Source organism: Ischnura elegans, chromosome 2, assembly GCF_921293095.1.
Source record: "Ischnura elegans chromosome 2, ioIscEleg1.1, whole genome shotgun sequence".
Classification (NCBI taxonomy): Eukaryota; Metazoa; Arthropoda; class Insecta; order Odonata; family Coenagrionidae; genus Ischnura; species Ischnura elegans.
In genome coordinates, this window is record NC_060247.1 from 107,108,382 (window position 1) to 107,132,159 (window position 23,778).

Below are 23,778 nucleotides of genomic sequence, written 5' to 3' on the forward strand. Positions count from 1 at the left end.
CGGGGTAGTATGTATTTTTGGAACCGCTGACAAGTGATAGTCACTGGTGGTTACAGGAAAAACAACGGACTAATCGGGAACTATGCGTGAATTATTCATGAATTTTTGTTCCAAACTTGAATTTCAAAATCTTTTATTTCAAATTCATTTTTCATAAAATATTATCAGTTCAAAACAAACAGTTCATTTTCTGGACAAAAATATGTTTGTCGTTACTTCAAGTACAGTAGCTTAGAATGATTTTGACAGCCGCATCAAAACGCGGAATGTCAGACAAGACTGCAGGATCCAAATGTCTTCCACTCTTGACTCCAGTAAGATTCAAAAACACGAAGAAGAGTATGCTAGGCGACGTCTAATGTTTCTGTTATAAAGTGTTAGTCTATATATTAGGAACGTATGAATACACGTAAATATAATATTATTTAAAAGTATTGAAGTAATTTTGAGTGTTTGAAAATTCTTATCTATCGCAGCAATCACGTAAGTTTAAAGTAGATTTCAGTACATTTTCCCAAGAATTATACATGAGTTTTTCAGCTTTGATTGGTTGGACACCATGGTAACTAACCGTATCCTTTCCCCCACGTCCTACGACGAAGGCTCGGTCTATGTTTCCTGAAATTAAGCGCGGGAGAAGGGTTCTCTCGTTATATGTATCGTGTGCGTGCATGTGGTGTGTGTATGGCTTTCTCTATAATCCTCTTTGCATCCAGGAGTGGTTTGTCTCGGGACGATTTAAGTGTGGCGTGAAGGTTTCAGGGAGGTCGCTGGAATCAGAGAGAGAGAGAGGATTGCCTTGCTGTCCTCCCACACGTCTCCGTTTTATTTTTTGTTAAGGTTTATGGCACACCTGCCGTTAATCCGCAGCCCGCCGTTCGCTACGCTTCGGTGTGTCCGACGGTGATGAAGTGTGTATCGATAGAGAGGGTTTATGAATATGGTTTCCAGAAAGCAACTTTTTTGTTACCTCCGGTGCTTCATTTTTCACGCTGAAGTAACCTTTTTAGTCGTCAGAAATATTTCTGTCCTCGGTGCGAAAGAAGTGGATAAAGCCATCGTGTGTTGAAATTAGACTTCATGATGCTTCGTCCCGCCTAAAGTAGTCAATACACACTATAACTAAGTTTGACAAAAATCTTGGGGTGTTTAATTTACTCCCGTTGTCTAATAATGATGGGAAATGCTCCGAATAACTTAACCCAATACGTTTTCCTTTTTAAGTGACGCTTCTATTTCTCATTTTTTGGGACATAATTGGGGTATGTAAAACTTAGTCATGTGTTATTTTGCTACCATAATGATATTGGCATCGCTCTATTCTTCCGACTGCCGATAAGCTATACTCAATTTTGTCGATTTTATTTTTGTTTTCCGTTTAATCGACACACTGTATGTTAATGATCTCTTTGAGCACGGAATATGCCATATTTTTCAAATCCATTGCATGGCAGGGCTTTATTCCTCTGAAATTGAATCCAATGATACTTTGGGTTTAATTAATTAGGCAACATACTAATTTACCTCCATTGCTGCTCACGTAACACAAGCCAAACGTGGTACACCGATCCTGGGAAGTGAAAACATTTTTCTAGTGTGTACAATATTCCAGTTATGATAATTCACACGTTTAATAAAATGTGGGCGCTTATAGGTATTCTTCAAGTAGCCACAAAAGATAAATTACATATTTCGATGCATAGTAATCGTCTGAAATCGTTACGTGAAGCACGGATGGGGCAATGTTTTTGTTTACTACTCAAACATGGTTGCTAAGTTTGTTTCAATATGGCGGCTACAGAGCGGAAGTAAAACTCTTCATCGCTTTTCAATCATAAATATTTTAATTAAATGGATAATAAGGCAACCCGAAACAATTAATGGTACCCGTTGATTATTTAATTACTATCGTTTTTTGGTAGCTATGTCGAGGAAAATCTTGAGAAATAGAATGTTGAAGTGAGGGACGACTATATTCCACCATAACAGCAATGTAATTTGAGGCTGAATGCAACGATTTTCAAATCCTTTTATCAGCGCTAAATGACCTGTGACTCTCAATAATTTTTTACACTCCGACTAAAGCAGAATTTCTCTGCAATACATGAAAATATCAGAGCATGTTTCCTAAGGTCCTTTTAGTGGATACCTTAAGAAGGTTCACCTTGACCTCGAGATTCAAAACAAATGCCGAATCACAACCCCTAAAAGCTAGCTTTTCAAGTATATCACAATACTTAAACGTAAAAAATAAGTTTAAGGCTATAAATTTTCTATGTTATTAATTGCAAAGTTCTTGAAGCAGTTTGAGAAAACAGTTTCGCCAAGCAACCTGTAAGAATATTGACTTCGATTCCACATCAATATGCAAATGACTTAAGAAGTAGTGTGGTGAGGTGTCTTGTTGGTATAGGATGGTGCATCTGATATTCATATGTTTATTGGAAAGCCTTTGCATAGACAATTGAACGGACCTTATTTGCTCTTGCAAATGATCCTTGGTTAGAAAAGGTCTTACCATTATGGCTCAATTGTAAAGTCGACACATTTTCGTTGTTACAGAAAAATGTTCTTTTCTGCTAATTCTTAATTTTATTCAGTTAGTTCTTACGATCGTACAAATTTATGGCCAGGAAAAATATGTTTAACCGTAAGCCCGAAATAAATAATATTAGAATTTTAGGTCTTATTTTGTATATATACCTTATGAGCTTATTTTCAAAACAAAATCTCTAGTTGTTATTTAAATTATAATCGACAACGTCCGCCAGAGCAAATATTACTTTAAAAATTTTCAGATTCAAATCTCAGGAGATGCAGTTTGAAAAGCACAATTTTTTGGAGAAATTCAATATATAATACTTTGGCCCAACTATGGAAAATTTTCAACATCTTTCCCTGGCATTGACTTCCTTTCTGTACGGAACTTTCTCGAACACATTGACCCAAATACCTGGTCCAGATGTACGTGAATTGGAGAATGGGTACAGTGAGGTGGGTCGCGGATGGCAATCCGGATTTCTTGTGGTAAAAGATTCATCTCGCGAAAGGATACACAAAGCGTTTGTATGTGTGGTAGAGATAAGAGAGGTGAACCTCGTAATGAGTCTACTGGGCCCTTTGCCCCAATCCCAAATGATATCTCTTTTCTCCTGCTTCCTTTTTATACATATATATTTTTTCACGTGAGCCTCTGGGAATGCAAGCAAGGTGCTCGAGGCGTCAGTGCCGGAAGTACGGTGCAGTGTCCCCTTTGCTTTGCTCCCGAGACTGCGTTAAGGGCTTTCACCTAATTCCCCCTGCTCCATATACCCCGCGCCTCCGTGATCAACAAACGCCTTCAGCATCCTTCAAACGCCCTGCTTTCCCCCTGGTTCTCCCTTTTCTCTCTTTCCTTGCTCTCGTTTCCCAACTTTGCCATTTACCTCGGCTTCATTAATCCTAATTTTTTTCTCGGCCGTTCCAGTGCTGCTTACCCACCTACTTACCGTACCTCTCTCTCTCATGAAAGGATAGATTGATAGATGTCTTTATTCGGACGAGGTTGAGACTAAAATTCCTTCCTTCCACCCCTCGTTAGCATCATTTCATACATATACATACATACATATCATTAGTCAACTATCCTAAAATTAGTTTGACGCAGCTCTCCATTCCTCTCTCCCAACCACTAGCCTTTACATAGCGACGTATTCCTTCTCTTTAACATGCCTCATGACTTGTCCTACGTAACTCATTCGGGGACGTCCCTTGCCCTTCTTCCCATTCAACCTGTTCGTCTACGATTGTTTTCATCTGGTCATCATGTCTAATAATGAGGCCAATTAACTTGTCCCGTTTGCGTTAAGGACAAAGCAGTATAAAGTATAGAGGGGTATAATAACATTAACAATAGAAAAATATACAATTACATCATTCAATATTAGAGTTATGTGAAACCTGATAAGCAAGATATTAAGCAGATCGATTGTTGACGAGTTAACTTTGTGGAAATTCATTGTATAAAGATAGCAACAGCTGTGGTAATTTTCCACACATGGAAGCTGATGATAATGACGTGTGAACGCTGAAACCGGTTGAGTGAAAAAATAATGTGGAAAATTACTACAGCTTTTCCTATCTTATTATTAAGAAATTAAGTTTAAAAAAGTTTCTGTTCGTGGGATACAATATGAGGATGAGAGAGTAATATCCTTCAGCAAAAAAAACCCTCTGCAGAACATCGCCCACACAAGAAGAGGAGCGTGAAAAACCTGCGAAAACTTATTAAGTGAAAACTAATGTTATTGTGGACTGCTGTGGGAGCACAGGGGCACCGGAGGGTGTCTCCTCTTTCAAGGATTGAGTACACTTAATCCTCGTGAGAGAATTATTTTTCCTTCGCGAGTCGGCGAACGGGATAAAGTCTGCTCCTCATTCATGGTGACAAAATTATACCATCCTCTCGCTCTTTGAGATTAAAACAAATCCTCGGATCCTTTCAAAGCGCGCGTGAAAATGTCGGGCCTGGAGAGCGTGTGAAACAGGTGTGAGAGAAGCGTCATGTTTTCATTTGATTGAAAAGAAAATCTTGAGTTAACGGAGTAAAAGAGGGAGAAAGTAGGATCGTCAGAGAAGCGGAGGGGGATACAGTTATGCTGAACATATTGGTCATCGCACTCATTTGCGTTTTCATTGTTGTTAGATGAATATGTCTCCCGCCGCAGCGCCGGTTTGAATTTTGTACTTGTGGTTGGTCGGCGGGCCGTTCCGAAAAGGTATACTGGACGGTGAAAACGAGAGAAAAGATTCCCTTTTTTTGTAGTCTGGAGTCCGCTCTCAAAGTGAAGGAAAGGATATCTGTGAAATTCTTTGTGCGAATATATCATTTGACCACTGAAAAATTGTGCACATACCAAATATGTGGAGGATAAAACCCTAAATTTTTTTAATGGTCTTCAGGGAAATCCATTAATTACGTGAGGCGTTTAGGGGGGGAGAGAGTGAAACCAATTCTCACCCAATCTCACGTGGAAGGTCCTGGTAGGTATCACGTAATTTTTTCCCCAAACAACGGGGTAAAATTGCGAGAAAAGTGAGTTGAATTGAGCACGTAATTATTAATTTTCAATACTAATCTTAAATAAAAATAATTGAACAAATATTTTTTAATAAATCCAACCCAATAAAGCATATATTGACGTATTTATAGTGAAAATACGCATTTTGAACCATCTCACGTGAGATTAGAGGGAGATGGTCGAGCCAAATCTCACGATATCTCACTAAGGGGGAGGGGGAAGCCAAAAATCGCCGCCAAAATCATCTCACGTCATTAATGGGCGCACCCTTATAGATAAAAGGATAAAGAATGACTGAAACTGGTCTTAAAAAAGCCGTCACTGATACTTGCCAAGAATTATTACTACCAAGGATAAATTTCGCGGATCTCACGATCGCCAGTCGGGACCAGCAATTGGGAGATCCGGGTTCGAATCCCGGTAAAGCAAAATAGTTTTTCATTGCAAACTTTATCCTTGATGTATCTTAGATAGCATTGCACCCGTGCCCGTTACAAAGTCACTTGGTTCATGTAGTGCTTTAAATAATTAATAACTTCTCTTCAGTTATCTTTCAAGTATGTGGTATTGTGTGATATGGTAGGTGATATGTAAGAGTTACACATATCTAGATCGTATTTTCCGTGCCTAGAGGTAATTATTGCCTTGTTAGATACTGACTGATATTATCCTAGTTTATACGCATTCGTGCGTATGCACATTATGCCTCATACCCCTTTGGCGGTTTACCATAGCGTCCACATTTATTGCATCTCTCTGGATAGATAATTTGTTCCGAGCTTAAATAAGTTTGGCCACGTCCGTTGTGTATCAAGTTGGTTACTCAAGTCTACATTTTGTTCCCTTAATTTTAAGTTAGTATACACAAATTTACTCCTCCTTCTTGGTTTGAAATCACTACAAAAGCCTTTCTTGTATCGAGTGTTTGTAAATAATCGAGTGAAAGTAATCGGATTACGTGAAACGATTACTTTTGGATAATTTTTATTTGAAACGATTCCTTTTCACGAATTGTAACTTTTATTTGTAATTAACTCCTTACAGTGAAATAGGAATCATTATTTTCGCTGTAATCGTTACTTACTAGTAATCGACGGTTACTTGGCTGATTTCACTGATTTACCTGGGCCTATATATAACTTCGAGTCCCTCAAAACATAACTTGCTTGTTCAGATTCAACCACTCTTATATTGTAGCCAGCTTACGATGGGTTCAAAATATAATACACCTTGTGGTTTTAAATCAGCTATAAGTAACTGAACGCATCGTGAGTGAAATTTAAATTAGCAATTTCTATGACTCAATTATTACGAATTTTTTACAGCACTACCTACCTATTCGACAATCGCCGGGTGGTCTCTATAATGGACATTCTCACAAGAAGTTGAAACTGTAATTTTACTAATTGCTTTTTAAAATCAGTAATTTTTACTCGTAATTGATCACTTTTTGTACGAATTCGTGAATGTAATTGAGCCCAATTACTTTTTCTCAGTACTTTTACCCAAATTACTTGTTTCTGTGCATTCGAAAGGTGCCTCCACTATGACGTAACTCTTTTAGTACCTTGCCCCGTTGACAATTTTTTTTCGACCATAAGAGTTTCTTCTATGTAAATGGTCTAAACTCCAAATGCATTTTGCCTACCATTGCCACGGAGAGGCAAGGTTCGGTTTGGTCTCGAATCCAACGGGAAGTACAAAATTAAAATTTTAATTATAGACCGCTGCGTTGTACCTCGTGGGTTAATGTCCTCCCCTCTCTTCCCGACGCCTCACGTGCTACTTCCTCGACTGAGAGGCGTCTCCCATTGGCTCTCTCCCCATTCCCAGTTTTAGCTCCGTGGTTTGCAGAGCTCTTCTTGTGTGCTCTCCGGCCCGATTGGATAAGGCTGAAGTCGTTCCACTGCACTGGTGAATCTCTCTCTCCACCAGAGTGGGTTAACACAGACACTGATGTCCTCTCACCTATATCCATCCCTTCTCCCAGACTCCTTTGACTGAGCTACCCCGCCTCCAATTGCATCGAAGGATCAGGAAGCACTTAGCGACGTGCAGCTTGGCAATGTCCGTTTTTTCACCTACCTTACATCTGCTGGTGTTCCGTGCCCTACAAATAAATCCAGCGCTGTATTATATCTCTGCAATTTAACCACTGAAATGCTAATCTTGTCATAAATTTTTCGCCGGGAGCATTAAGTGGAAGGGGGGAGAGAAACCCGCGTGGCATTAGCCTGCTCTTTAACGAATAGCCAAGGGGACCACGGCTTAAAGTCCCATCCGACGGACGGAGTGTTGCGCTTGAAATGTCCTCCGCACAACGTTCAAGCAAGGATCGGGCAGTCCCTGAAAAAACCCTGCCACCCTCGGCTTTTGAACCCGAGCCCATGGGATGGGAACCTTATACTCTAGCCACCACACCAACCCGATCCCCGGCAGCATCCTTCCGGTCTTTAACTATTAGCACAATTTCGTCCCCATTATTTTTTATTTGAACGTGCATACTAAATTGGAGTTTCAATCACTCAGTGACTCAACCAGAGGTTAGTGTTGGATAAGTGACGGCCGAGCTCACTCTACTCTAAACCAGAGGTAGGTGAATAAATCACATTCAGGGTAATGGGGTCATTTCCTCTCCCTGAGTCACATCACACGAAGAGGATTTTCCTTGGTAGTGTCCAAAGGCTTCACCTTGTAGTTGAGCCCCGGGCCCTCGGCCCGTTTCAAATGAACGCGGACGGTCCGCGTGCCGCGCTACGCGCGCGGAGCGCGGACATCCGTCACCGTTGTTCACGTCGGCGAGGACGAAATCCGTCCGCGTGTGGCATTAAGTCAGCTGTGTATAGCTTGCCAAGGTTGAAGAACGCCATACTGTCAAGTGCAATTCAAGCTATTGCCGTATTCCAGGTTAGACAAAACGGGAAAAAATTTCCCCTCAAAGGAAGTTTTGGGTACACCCTATTGTGGCACGAAGAACATTAAAAGCCCCTTTAGTGACCATATTTACTGAACTACGCGCTGATGAATGTGCTTTTTTATTATTTTCCCAGTGTCAATTAGACTATCCTGGGAGAAAAGACGCACTCGCTCTGTTATCTCAAATCTCGCACTAATTCTACTGACAAATCTGCTTGGTCCGCATCAGCCGTCCGCGTTCATGTGCAAGCATAAACCTGTCACTGTGGCCCGTACGCGCGCGGATGATCCGCGTGGCGGAGGGGTCACGCGGATGGGTCCTCCGCTTGCGGACGGCCCTCACTCATGTGTAAGCTGCCATTAACGTTAATGGAATCTTATCCGCGCGCGTAGCGCGGACCGTCCGCGTCAATGCGAAACGGGCCAAGATCAGTGCCTAATTAAGCGCTCTACCCATTAGTCTACAACGTTCCCCCAACAGTATAGGATGGACAATCCAAATTTGACATCCTAGAATTTTCACCGTCACTCACCTAGGTAGGATGATCTACTGCCAAACAAAGTTAATTTCATTCGTCATTCTTGGAGGACTTACAGCAGGAAAACGTGGGCTTTAACTGATTATGAACATATTTTCATTACATCCCTATTACATCTCATGCAGGAGTGCTAAGTATGAACGAATTTACGGTAGCACTGCTGTTCTCTATTCGATGGACCGTCACCCAGACTTTTTTGATTGCGCAAACTCATCATTTCATTGGATCGAAGGCGGGAGAAGCACTTGGCGTCGCGACGATCTATGTGGCTATCGCTATTTTTTTCGTATCTCCTCCATCATCTAAAACATCGTGCTCCAGAGGGCATTTCAGCCTAAATATAAAAGTATTTAGGCGTTTTCGTGATCGAGCTTCCGATACTTGAATCAATTTTCCGCTAAATGATGTCATCATTAGCAGCATTATTCTTAGGCTCGTATTTGTGGCGGTCTGTGCAAAATTAGGTATTTATCCTAACCTATCTATTGTCTCATAGATTCTTACTTTTCTGTGAAATAGTTTCTCTCATAACTTGGTTTAGGCGATATACGAATAAAGAAAATCCCTCAGTTAATCCATATTGTCTTTCATCATGACTTTGGTTTCAACGCGTAGAGCCAGGTTATTAATGAAATATTTTTTTAGGAAGGAATGAGTAAGGAATGCAAATAAAATCCTACGGAAAATGTTGAATTTTTTGTGACATTTAAAAACTTCCAGCTATACCCTTCTCAATCAGATAATACCTTTCCATTCTTCACCATTACTTAACCGTCTACGTACTACTCATTCCCTTTGAAAAGTGACGGAAAATCTGTGAGAGATTATTCCGCAAACATTTTCATCTTTCCTTTCCTCACCCATACCTGGTTCCTGAAGATTTATGTAACCAGATACTTCCAACGCGATCTGTTTCATGTTCTTCTCTTCTATTATTTCAGTGACGGTATAACTACTGGCGCCAGCAGTATTTTTTTCAAGTCAAAGTTATAAAAGTAACTAAGCGTTATGTATGTTATTAAGTTAAGTGCATTGATTAGATAAACTTGTTTTAACCTTGTAAAATCGAAGTTCAGACCTACTTGCTTACTTTTAGACTTATGGAGTCTTTAATGAACGTCATCAAGCATTTCTACTGCGCTGTTACCCGTCCTTTGATTTTAACTGTACGCCCGTAACGATCTTTGACGCATTAAATTAAGGTGCATTTTCGTCACGCAATTCCTTATCCTTCTCATGCCTATAATTCTCTCACCCTCTCTCCCTCCGAAGGGTTAACTCCTCTTCAATCAGGACCACGCTTCAACGGAAGCCATAATCAATTAGTCGACCCAGCTCACCCCGTTTCATTAGTAGTCGCCTCATAAGTACATCTTCCCTCTTCTCCAAACCTCGCTTCTCTACTTCTCCGTCGGCGCTACTTTTCTCAAAATCTAAGATAATCACTCCTTATTGAAAATTAGGGCACACCTGAGAGGTGGAATGAAACTCATGGGGCATTTGACTCAATAATACAATTAAAGGTTTTTTGGATGTGGGTGCATTAATCACAGTGGGGGATAAATTTTATCCCCAAGTCAATGAGAATTTTATTATGATTCTAATAATTTTACTCTTTGGAACGTTCTTCATAAACAGATAAGACGCCTCCCATACTTCCAGATGGAGTCTCTCTTCAAAGAAATGAAGTAAAAAATTATTTTATAAGGCAGAGCTTGTCCACCAGGATGGGGGGGGGGCAAAAATATCTTTATTATTTCCTGTATCCCTCCATTATGTATTAGTCATATATTACCATTTATTGCATATTCCCTTTTATTAACTGTACGTTTCTCACTTTTCTCATTACTTTTTCACCCAAATTTATGTTGCCTTTATCCGCCTGCAAAACGAATTAATTAATTGAGAATATTTATTAACTCAGAAATTCTTTAGAATGAACGAGTGATAATACATCATTTTCGTGGCTATTAAATAAGTGGGAGCGTGGTGGTGCTATTGTGAAGAGCTTTAGGTTACGGACTGAATGGCCTGGATTCCAATACCGAATAAATACATGAGATAACCCTAATTTAGCTTCTCACTATACGAGGCGGTTCACGGGAAGGAACTGGCTCCGAATACCAATCATGGAGTTTGGCCACTTGGCGGAAGAATCAATTGAGGAAGTGTAACTAATGAGATTGCCACTAACCTAAAACTAACAACTTACGGTCAGAAATGACTTAAGCGTATGGTGCGGAGGGCGCGCAGTTATCCTATCCGCGCAATACCCGCATATCGCTTGTATGGTGTTTTTGATCAACGATCGGAGGTTGGAAAAAAAAACGCCTTCGTATTTTTAAACATAGTTCGTTTGGTTGGTTAAATAAAGACAATCATTGGATAGATCACCTTATAATATACCTATTTTTTAATATTTATAGCATTTCTAGGGGGACAGCCGCCCCCCTCTCCGGCTCGCCACTTTACCTGCATCTCCCTTGGTGTTTCTAAACCTAACCTTCGTATTGAAGTACTCAGTGCATGTGACTGATCTCTCTTTGATACATTCTTACGAAATGTGGACATGGCAGCCAGGGAGAACGATTTTTTTCTATACCCACCGACTTGTCGCGGTGCACATTTTCCCTCAGATAGTCGCTGGGATACAAGAGGAGACGTTTTACAAGAGTTCTCAACTCCTTGTAGGCTCCACCTTATGGCTTTCTCGCCCAGCCGAGGGCGGGTACCTCGTTATCTCCGGCACCCTAGCTCTAGACTACTGTGCTCACCACCAGCACCAGATGTTGCCCTCATCTCACTCCGGCGACGACCACGTGGGCGTAACACGCACGCCGAGACGCGCTCAACCTCGATTTTCTTCCTCTTTGCCGGCAGATGTCTCCACTCCTCCTCAAGTCTGCCTCCTCCATCGCAGCACCGGAAAAACCCTCCTTCTCCCGCCATACCAATTTTACTTCCGCCTCTTCCGCCAGATGCCTCTAGCGTCGATCCTCTCCACCGTTGTAACCCCGCAGAATGTTCTTTGCCTAACCGAAAGGGCTTGACTTCTTCTGTGAACACTCGAGGCCTCCCCTTTTACCCTCCTCTCTTTGAACACTTGGGGGAGTCCCTTGCTCCCTTCTCACCCACACTCAGGCAAGTACAGCGACACGCGGGCAAACAAGGTGGGCGACTAGCGTCGGAGTATTGCCTCGACTGGAGGTATATTTAGCACCCTGGTAGACACGTGGAAAGTTAAAGGAGGGCTTAACAAAGTTCCAAATATTAATATGATCGAGTTAAGAATATAGCGGATGTTTCAAGATGAATACCGGGGTGTCTCTGATATTTATTACAATAAACTTGCAGTTGTAAATCATCCATCAAATGAAAGAGCAACTCGAATAATTTACATGAAGGCTTAAAAGTGTTCAATGTGGGCGCCAAACATCATACGGCACACATCAAGACGTTATGAGAGTTCATCCCAAACGTTGATTAGTGTCTCTCGAGAAATTGTTGCAACAGCTGCTTTAATCCTGATTCATAAAGGATAATCCGATAGTGGAGGCACGGATGTTATTATCACCTGAAGGGTCACAACCGAACTTTATACCGTTACCCCCATTTGCGCAAACGCTCAACAATCACCCACCGAATCAAATCCGCTTATCTAGGAGCCCAACAATATGCTTACGCACAGCTGGCAATAACCGGAGCACAAACGCTCACCTCCGGAGCTTGGAGAGTTGGAGGTGAGCATTTATCCTTTGGCCACTGCCAGCTGAGCGCATTCGTATTGTTGAGCTCCTAGATGAGCGGATTTGATTGGTGGGCGATTGTTGAACGCTTGTGCAGTGGAGGTATCGATACGGAATGCACGTTGCACATTAACTACAGATTCCGTCTTGGCAAACTGTAAATCAGAAAAATCTTTCTATTCACTAGTCGCCATCTTTGCCACTAGAGCATTCTGAAGGATGGCGGCAGAAATATTGGGTGAACAAGCCCGTTGCTGTTAACAAACAAAAATGTTTGAGTAGCTCTTTGAGTTGCTGTCAGTTAATTGTAATAAATATCACAAAGAATTAAAATAATGCCATAACTACCATCGGCAAGGGTATTCATACATGTATATTACCCCGGTAATTCATTACGGCAGGTGTAAATACGAGTGGAGACTTAAAAGGAAAGAAACAGGGTATTATAGCACGTTGGGCCCTTAAAAATAGCCCACAAAGTCGATCGTGATGTGTGGAAAATAATGACCGTCTAATTGTGATAATGTTCTTTAATTACTCTTGTATCTGCTCACCGTAAGCGACACTTTTTCATTAGATTTTAATCAGCTTGTTTATTTCCCCGCATTGTCTCGCATTCCCACGGTCATTCGCCGATATTCTTCCCCGCTCAAGAAGTCTCTAGCCTCGCAGGAATTGCATCATGTCAGATATTAGTACGGTGCGGTAGATGGGCGTTGGTGCATTTGTTATCTTGTCCTTTGGAAGTGTAACGGAAGCATAACGCGCTAATCGGGCATTTAGGAAAAATTTCGCTTTGCCCTACTTTTTCAGAAACATTAAATGGATGATGCAGCTTATATTCATCATAATTATTTCGATGAAAACATTTAGAATGCTATGGTCTATCTCAGGGGCGGATCCAGGATTTTTTTCTGGGGTGGAGGGCACAAGGGTCTGACATTTGAGGGCCTCTTCTAACATTTGTGCGATGAGTTTCACACACCAACATGCACAATGTGTGCGGAGAGAGTCGTGTGCGCATGGAGTCCGACTTCCACCGCTCACGCGCCGGCTGTCTGACTTCACCTCGAACATCTCCAGCGCATAGTGTGCGCGGAACGAGTCGTGACTCACCAAATGAGACTCTCTCGCCTCACAGCTCAATCTGCTGAGTCGCACATTTGAACTGACTCACTCGCACAGTGCCCATCACTAGAGTAGCCTTTATTTGTCGCAGGTCTCTTTGTCAAACGTGAAGCACCTAAGTGACATGAGAATAGTGCATCAGTAATGAGAGCAAATATCCCAGCAAGGACCCAAGTTATGTTGGAGGATTTCTTTCGTTCCAGGTCTAAATCACTCGATAATGGAATACGTGTGCTTGCCAGGTTTCTTGAACTTGTGTAAGGTCTTTCAGGCTTAACCTTCGTAAATGAATCACTTTCTGGTAAAATAAGCGTGGGTTGTGGTCTTTATCACGATAAAACATACAGAGACATGTTTTGGAATCCGAACTTAATCCATCACTTAATCCCTTTCAAGTTAACAAATCTTTGAAGGCAATTTCAACCATTTAAGTAACGGAAACTTGTATAATCCGTCCCAGTGTTCCCACGAGAATTTAAACTTCTGTTATCTCCTTGATTACGTTAATACCTCCTGCGGAGAATTGATGCGGAGGAGAAAACGCGAATGAGGAGCGGAAAGAGAAGCAGCTGATGCGGTGCGGCTCCTGAATTTGCCAACTCTTTAATCACAGATTTCTAAGGATGTGACGAAAGATTTTTCGAGTGCCTCGCTCCGCAAATTTCTTCCCAGTAAGGATAGAGTGGAATGAGGCTAACATTTGAAGCTAATAACCCGCTTTTTCCTTACGAATGAATTTTTTTCCAAATCGGAGATTATCTAATGCTCAAACTTTTGGCTCCAGGTTTACAAAGCTTGATTAAATGCAATGAAATTTTCATTTTATTTTTCTAGTCAGAGCAATCAGAACTAGAGGTGATGAGTAACCATTCGTGATAATTGTCGGAACAAAATTCTTCTTTTGTTATTTCCCTATTTTTCATATTTTAAATACTTAAAGTGGACCTCAATTTCTGCCGTTACTAAGCGAAGGATGAAGTAATGTTTTCCCGTTATAGCCATGACATTCATGGTAAATTGCAGAAGAAAGTCTAAGGGTTTAAAAGCTTCTTACAAATACCGCTGATATCCTGCCCATGTTTACCAATTTTTTTTTTTATATTTCAGGTACAGCAGTGTCATTATTCATAATGAAATTACTTTATCACAGGCTGTACTGGTCTGAATTATTTTTGTCAATGATAGACAATTTGTCGTCATATAATCTAGTTCTTCAGTAATAGAGATCAAACCGTTCATGAGTGACGAATTGTCTTCAATATACCTACAAAGATAGCCTCGCCAAACGCCGTATCAAGTTAACTGGCCCGTGATAAATGGCTATTTGATTGTCATGCTGAGCTTTGATGTCTATATCCAACATATTATTGGTGTCTCTTTAGATAAATACGTAGAAATTGCGACTAAAAAAACTTAAGTTTTTGTCATAATTTTGAAACTTTCAGCCACAAATTTATTTAAAAAATTAGAATCCATTTGGAAAAGACCACATCTCTGGTATTCATACGAGTTGACACTTTTTTACCGTTTGACTCTTCGCAGTTTAATCCGCGAAAAAGAGGTTTAAGCTTAATCCTCATTCCCTTTCAACTTGACGTCGTGGAAAGCAGAAAGTGAGTGCTCGTAGAATAGAAAGGGATGTGTCGCACCTTACCACACTTCGTACACTGACTTCGGCAGAATTGTGGGAGCAAGTAACGAAGCCAGGAAGGGGAGGGTCCCACTTAGATTTATTTGCGGAGTTTAAGGCTGTCGGTGGATGGATACGAAGAGTGCGTGTGTGTGTGTGTAGGATTATATGTACCGAGGAGGGGTGGAAGATGATCGAATGGGTTTAGCTTCGTGGCCGGGGAGATTTCTCATATCCTGAATGATTCATGCGTTATTCGGTTACGCAAAATAGGCGGAGGTTGTGTGAGTGAGGTTTCGGGAAGCATCCGGATAAATCTTGTTCGGCGTTAATTCCGGCTTGATTGCCTCGGCTCGGCAAACCTAACAGTCGCGACCCTAATCCCATGAAGACAAGTCGTAAAATGGGCCTACCGCTCCCTCACCGTGTTCTGCGGCCTTCCGCTACCTACCAAACCAAGCCTGCCTTCCCACACGCTCTATCAAGGCGAAGCCATTTTATGGAAATGACTTTCCATCTCTCCCTCAACGCATGAGGCTGGTGGGTACACATTCCTGCATGGCTTTTTAAGCCTTAACCGAGCGAATTTTTTTTCTCTGCCTCTCATGTTTAAGGTGATGAAGTGACACCATCGTGAAAAAGTATTTATTTCAATACCGTTCCAAACTTCAAGCTCGGGGGTTTTTAAAAATGAATTATTATGATTGTTAATTTATTTAATCACAAAGTTAAATAGTTATCCCTAATATCCCACGCACTATATTTTAGACACACCCTTCGGTGCTAAAATGCTTTGTAGATTGCGTAAATATGCTCGCATATTCCTTGCAACAGTATTTTCTCATGTGTATAAATGTTATCTCATAGGAATGAAATGTCTCCCTAATCTCACCTGTTAGGTACACATACTTTCTCGGGTTTAAATCTTAATTTTATATCCTTCGATTTTAAGGTGGTATCAATCTTTTAGGTGATTCCTCTAAAAACCGGAATCCAATGCCGTTTTTGTGATATAAAAAAATTTTAATCCATCAATTGACTTCCACAGACTATCTTTTAAGATATCTGGCTCCCCGTGTGATATTTATTTCTCAAATTCTATTCGAATATCCACAAATATCTTCAATTCATCTCTAAGTTGTGAAAAGATGTAGGCATATATTTCTAATATATTAAGCATTTTATGGCAAGCTTTTTTTATAGATGACTTGCTTCTTTGCTAGCTCATGTTGTCGGTACTCATTCCTGCGTTGGTTACAAAAAATCGACTGTGTGGATATTTCTCCTATAATTTAGTGCTGCCATCTGCCTTTAAAATTTCCATAATCCATAAAATTCCAAGATCAACATAGAAGTAAAAGGTACTCCTTTTAATAAAACCTTGTTTATTTATTTATTTATTTCCTACACCACCGAAAACAGCACTGTTCGGCCTTTACATCGGGGCTGATAACATTTAACAATCACTAACATCCATGCCCTGGATAAGGGTAACTTACCCAGGCGGGACTCGAACCCGCGACCTTCGGTTTGGCAGGCGAGGACTTTACCCCGCCGCCACCGAGGCCGGCAAATACGTTGATAAAAAACTACAGCACCTCACCAAAGTATTGTTCAGTAATTAACGTATATATTCTCTATTGTGGCTGATCAATATTTGCTAAATGACTATTGTGCTATCCTTGGCCCAAATGCCAGAAATCTTTTTTAATTTAAGCATTATATTTTTGGTATAACAGTGCAATAAAACTCTAAGCTTTATGAATATGAACCTTATCTGCCAACGAAGTATAAAAAATGGAATGATGTTTTTATTTTAAATTCCGATGTTATACAAGCGTTCAGTAAACTTGGTAAACATCGTATGGTAGATGTAAAATCAGTCGAAAAACCTCTTGTAAAACATCAGGAAAGTGTAGATAAATAGAGTCGTCATAAATCTATAGCTGTTAAATTTCAAAATTGAACCTCTCGGTAAATTCGTGATACCTATTTCCCAAAAGAGTATAACATACCTTAAATCCCCAACCTACTATGTCTTCCTTCCGTGCGTCATGTATGGATATTTGACCAACGAGCTATAATCCTTTAACGACCTGTTATACGGTAAAACTTAGCAAAACAAGAAATAGTATGTCTAATCTCAAATCGAATTACCTGAAAGCAGCTGTTAATATGTAAAATTGAGTAAAAATGGTAGCTTCTTTGATACAGCAACCGCTATTGTATACTTAGCTGGTAATAATTGTATTCCATAACTAGCTCCTTGGTCACAGCCTGAATTGCCGACAATTAGTTATTTACGAGAAAAATATTCAAATCTGTTATAATGTTGCACATATTTACCTTCATCTATAAAACGCTGGTCAAGTGTCATTAATACTGTGGCGTATATTTATTAATCCATTCTGTTTCTCCCTATCTCTTCCGGTGCAGGCGCTGAGGACGCGGGCGCGGCGAGCGAAGGCGGCGCGTCGGCCCAACACGGCGTCGTCGACGCTGAAGCAGGGCACGGTGATCGAGAACATGGCGCAAACGCGGCGCTTGGCGGAGACGGCGCTGGGCGGGGCCGGGGGGCCACTGCCCCTGCCCCTGCCGCTGCCCCTATCGGGGGCGGGCAGCGGCGGGGGCAGTGGCCCCGGCTCCATCGCACAGTCTTCCGCCTTCGACGACGACAAACCCACGAACACGGGCAGCGGCAGCCAAGTACGTTTCACGCTCCTCACAGTTAATTATTAACACTCTCACAATTAGAGCCATGGGCCTAAAAGAATACTTTATATGTACAGGAAATGGGTACAGTACGTTGTCTTTCTTTGATCCGCGTTCGAAGCAGGCTCAATGGACTTGCACGCCTTCCCTGGTACAACAAACAGCTTTGCCTCCCGCGAACTGGCATATCTGGTTAAATGGAAGGAAATTAAAAATACCATTAAACACAAACAAAGAATACTTCATGGCACAAAAAACGTTAATATCGCCGTTAAATATTTCGTACATGGTGCTTATTGATGGCTATGCATTCATTACATCGTCATCATCATCGTAAGTCAACAAACGCGAGATTGATTAGACTCAGCTATCCATTCGCTCAATTTCCTTATTTGCTAGCCTTTCCATAGCGACGAAGCTCTTCTCTTATTCATCCTTAATAATCTGTGCTATGTAACTCATTTGGGGACGTGCCCATCCCTTCTTTCCGTCCACCCGTGCCTCGACGCTTGTCTCCATCAGGCTACGCCTTACAGGCCATTTTGTCTCCTGATGTGGCCGACCAAGTCCCCTATTCTCCTTAGGATTTTTAGGAGATCACTCTTTTCACCCACTCTTCTTTACACTTCCTCATTACTCACTCAGGCGATCCATTTTATCTTCATCATTCATCATAATTATTTTTGAATTTCAGTAAGTTACAAGGTAAGAGTTTAAATAATTTTACAGGTGAATATTTTAAATGTGTTTCGAATCTTATTCGGAAATATTTCCCGCGCATATCGAAATTTGAATTTGAAAAGATTATTAAAATTTTTGAGTGAGCGTCGTTTAATATTGGGTAGTGTGCTTGGCTTCAAAACCGGGTTCAAATCCAGATTGAAGCCCGCGGTCACCCCAAACATTAATCCTCCAACTGCGATAACAGAATTAGCTCCCCTGCTCCGATGTATGTGTGCTATTCATGCGCCTGTATCCCAGAGGAGAGTCCTTCCATTACCTTTTAAAACCAATCGTCGGGTTGCAACTCTGAGTGAGTCAATGTTCGCGCACTAATTTTTCAGTTCCTTTATCACAGCCGAGCTCGGTTCCATTAACCAGAGTAATTTATCGAGTATGTATCGAACTAGATAATAATACTATTCGATACACCGTTCCCATTTGCTTAGACAGTTGTAGCTCATTTACTAATTCCTCTGAAAGCAGTCTTAGTAAATACAGCCATATGAAAGCAGTCTCCGTATTTCGTTTATTATAAATCTCATGTAGTAGTGTAGATTAAATGAGCTGTGCGTCTAAACGGCATTTAAATTCTTATTTTAGGATGGATTTTTTTTAAACCTCAAGCTAATGCTCATATGAGAACGTAAATACAATTTTTGATTTCTGAGTACTGTTCCAAAAAATTTTAAGTTCTTGTAAATTCAAAAAATATTGAGCGACAGTCGGTGAAGTACAAAAAGAAGACAATATTCGAAACTTTTAACCTGACATTCTACTCCGCTTATTCGGGGAACCTCTTTCATGGTATTAGCTCATTCAAAGCGTGAAAATTTCCATCTGGATTTTAAAATAAATGCAGTCCTCACTGAACAAATTTTTGTTGATTAGCTTTTTACGGAATATTCTAGCAGATAGGTTTCGTATAAGCAAAAATATACAGGCTTCTCTTCGTGTATAATTGATTCACTATCTCTGCATCCTTTCCATGTAAAAATATAAGCAGACGTCTCAACCAGGATCATGTTAACTTAAACCGTACATCAACAACATTGTTTTTCTCCATTTCATGTTGGAATGCCCACCCTATAAATCTTCACTGTATGAGTGGTTGAATAAATTTCTTCAGGTAGCTCTACTTATGATTCCATTTAATATTTTCTTGTTTCTGATTGAAATTTTCAAGTTCAGTTTCAAGTATTCAGTAGTACTGAGTGAAGAAAATTTCTTCAATTAAAATCAAAGGCTCAATCTGAAACCAATAAATGTATGAGTGAAATTATAAGTAGAAATTAACAGAATAAATTTATTTGACCACACGCGAAAGAGAATCATAATAGGGAGGAGGTATTTGAGATATGCTTGTGGAGAATAATTGACGTAAGATGAGTAATTCACCGCGTAGCAATGTAAATAAAGTATGCCATGGAAACAGCCAAGTGTGTGCATTAATCTAAGCTCTCGCACTGTGAGCACAAACGCGGCTTTTCGCGAAGTTACTAGCGTTAGTATTACCTTTTAAGGAATTTTTCATTACATTTTAGAAGTTTCCATTACCTAAATCTTCAATGGGGTATTGTTTTTTGGTGGGATGAAAGAATTTTCCCAACAAATCCTTCGCTGTAAAGATATCTCGTTTATTCTCAGTGAAGGCTCAAGAACCACAGTGAAATTTATAGCTTATAGATAACCGTATTTCTGCGTACTTTCCTAAAGAGAGAAAACTTGGTGGCCTTGCGTTGTCGAGTGTATGTCCGCGTTGGAGGAATGCTATCCACCTTTCGCTTGACGGCGTGCGGTGGGTTCACTTGGGGTTATCGCCTGTCAATACTCGCAGCCGGATGCCACTGGGTAGTCGGATTGCGATCTCAAGCCGCGGGTTTACGACGAGGCGCGGGATGGTCGTCAGCTTCGTGCTCCTGCGGTGGGGGTCCGACCTTTTGCCGCCCGTCCTTTTATTCCCCTGCGACGGAAGGAGAGGGGGCGCGACCACCTGTCAGCGGCAGAGGATAATGCCCAGAAAGCTTATCTCTTTTGCATGCAATGGAGTTTGACCATTTCGAGTCGAATATGTAAAAAAAATGTCGTCCTAATTTTATAATAATATGAATTCATTATTATAATAAATTTGTTTACCGTGTCTGGTTGTTTTAAATTTATTTCATAAATTTTTAATATTCCATATTTTTAATAATAAAAAGATTACTTAGATGAAGAATGGGCTCTGGAATGTATTGCTCCCTATCAGTTTTAACACTTATTTTGACGACTTGCAATCAATATGATGAAATGATAATACTTGAGTATATATTTTCATGGGATTAGCTTATTATTTTGCCGCTGGCCTTAACCAAAGGCGGTCCCAGTGGTAACTTGACCCCAATTTGTAGCCAACTAACATTTTCTGAGGATTACTTTAGTGGTGGAGTACATTTTGGGGGGTTATTTGCAGAGGGACGTATCTCCCAAATATCTCGGGGATGGGGAATTTAAACCTCAGACATCTCCCACTCACTGCGGACTTCGGCTTTGCCTGCCTTGCTATCTGGCCACTCAATTTTCAACTTGAAAATTGGTATGGATAGGAGAGGGTGGAGCTCACGCCTTACTAATCCACCTCATGCATCATGGATTTTGCATGTGGCGATAGACGAAGACTTCACAATGGATTTTTAACTCGGGGCCCTATGATCAGTAACCAAGCAGTCTTTCCCCTAGTATTATTGACTTATTTTGTTTGAAACATTTCTAACCACGTAAATTTGATGCCAATATGGTTTCGCGAAATGAGCCTCGAACGCGAGGTCACCTCTCCGTGGTTTCCTCCTCCCTCGTCCAGTCCTTTTCCCTCGCGGGGCGAGCGCCTGTCAGCGGCGCATGATAGCGCAACTGCCGGCGCCTCCCTCCCATTGACCCTGGAACGAAACCGGAGGTGAGTCGCGTCACGAGTAAGCTCTCTCCCCCCGGAGAAACGCGGAGACGTCGGGAATGATGGCACACCCTTCGCCCTCTGGCATTATCTCATGCGATTCAAGTTCACCGCGCAATTCGTAGAGGCAGTGTCCCCAACGGCGATTACTCGGGGGTTTTCAGGAGGAATCTGCAATACTTCAGGAGTTTTGGTAGGGGAGAAAGTTTTTAGAATTTTTTTGTCCATATACATGGGGTCGCAGCTCCTTAGTTATTGAGCTATGGCAACGCAAAAAATAAATTTGATGCACTTTGTAGTTACCATGAAAATGTTTTTCTTGGGTATCCAGCATTTCCGTTTCCGACGTTTTACTTAATTATCTGGATATGTGAAGGGCATTAAATAATAAAGATTGGAAGAAAATGTGCTATTATAATTACCAGGAACAATTAATCATTGATTTTAATTAAACGAGAGCTTTGAGCGTGTATCAGCAGTACGACTGTGCAATCTCACCCATTTTGAGATTGATTGTTCGACTGCATATTTTATTTGATACTAATGTAAGAACAAGAATTTAAATAGGCTCCTTTACAGCGGGAATAAGCTGCCATCAGGCATGCAGTACTCTCTACGCCAAAAAAATTTTGATAAACTATAAAATTAGAGGGTGACTGTTTTCATTTTTATCTCAGGATATAACTGCGTAACACTATAATGTAAAAGCTATAAATTTTCGGCCGCTTAACTAGTTACTTTATCCCTCACTCCCTCCTACCATTAGTTATTATATTCTCCAGTTTCAAGTCTATTTTTTCGTGCTTAATTCCACGATTCCCGTATTAAAGATTTTTTTGCTTCTATCTTCTCCTATGGCATTTTGATAACTCATCGGAGTTACTTGGAAGTCACTAGGATTCACAACTAAGTAATTCTATTTTGCGATGGTTTATTTTAAGTAGTGAATTTTCAGCAAAGAATAACCCCTTAATTTATCATTAATTACACCCATCACTACATTCTACCATTCATTATTATTTTCTCCAGTTGTAAGGCTATTTTTTCTCGCTAATTTTCCCGATTTCCGCATTAAATATTACATTTTTTGTCTTCTCCTATGACATTTTGATGTTTGTGATTGTCAATCAAGTTAATTCTAAGAGAGGACAATATTGTACTTAAGTCGCTTGGAAAATAAAGACGAAATTATTTTGATAGCTCGTGGGAGTCATTGAGGTATGTACCTGTCTTTCCTCGTATCGTAACCACTGCTCATTGGGTCTTATGACTTTGACGTGAAGGAGAAATTCTCGACCCTTAAGTTGGCTGTGCGCTTGCCGTTTAGCGACGCCGTGCGTGTTTTCCTCGATGTACACGCGTCGTCACTGCCGTTGAAATGAAGTGAGAGGTTGCCAGTGATAAGAGTAATCCTCGTACCTGTCTCTCGACGGTCCGTCACGTTCGTAGCGGCTGACTTTTAATGCGCAAATCCTACCATGGCTACGGTCCGTTACTGTGTCTAACTCACCGTGGTCGAAGAGTTTTTTATTCTTTTGTTTCTACCTCTGTTTTTAGTAGATAAGTAAGTGGAGGAAAATATTTTAGCAAAGGTTCAACATATTCATTCCGCGTACAAAAAGGTTGCACTTCGAGTACAGCTGACATGAGATAGAAGATCTACACAGATCCTTTTAGCCGTCACTCTGCGAAGCTCTATCTAAGTCACCAGCACAAACGGAACCTCTCGTAAAGTAGCTTGAGAGATGTTATAGAATATTAAATTCTCTTTCTGCTTTATTTATTCCTCGTGTTTGCATCTCACGTCGTATTTTCTTTAATTCCATTTTTTTAAAGGTGAATGATAAACATTGCTTTAATATCGCCTGAAAATTCAACTGTTTGTTGTCTCTGATTATATGCTGGTCAAATAGGAATTTTAATTTTCTTTAAGCCTAAATCAAACTAAAATTTCTCTCTAAATATGTTTCAATGATGAAAAATTACTTCAGAACCCTTATTGGAGCTGTCACCAGTTTCGTGCTCTTAGAAACCGCCGTTATCGCGATTCTAGTTGACTCGAATGGGAAACGGTACTTGGCTTTACATTGGCGGTGACTTTGGTCTTTATTGCATTTCAGCATAAAATGACTGTAAAATATCATCTGGTGGTACTTTACTGGAATAGTGATACTCTATTTGGTATTATATTAGTTTACTTTAAACTCAATGGTACATCAATTCAAGCACTCAAGTATCTCCTCCACCATAAAATAGTGACTATCTGAAGGTCCCGACGTGATGTGAGGGAGAATATATAAAAGTGGAGCGTCACCCTCTAGATGCTTCGAGGCCCCAAAAGTAATTTGTGAATCGTAAACTCTCTCCCAGTTGTTTTAGAGATGTTCGCATTTAAATA

General features: G+C 40.7%; 1 protein-coding gene across 1 annotated transcript in view; it reads left to right on the forward strand.

Annotated features, from left to right (window-relative positions):
* Positions 1-23,778, forward strand: part of LOC124153231 (dopamine D2-like receptor) — a gene marked incomplete at its 5' end in the record, with an annotated part of 144,842 nt that overhangs the window by 89,074 nt on the left and 31,990 nt on the right. The window contains one exon of the mRNA XM_046526329.1: positions 17,456-17,725. Within this exon, the coding sequence (XP_046382285.1) occupies positions 17,456-17,725 (270 nt within the window). The remainder of the gene's footprint in view (positions 1-17,455; positions 17,726-23,778) is intronic.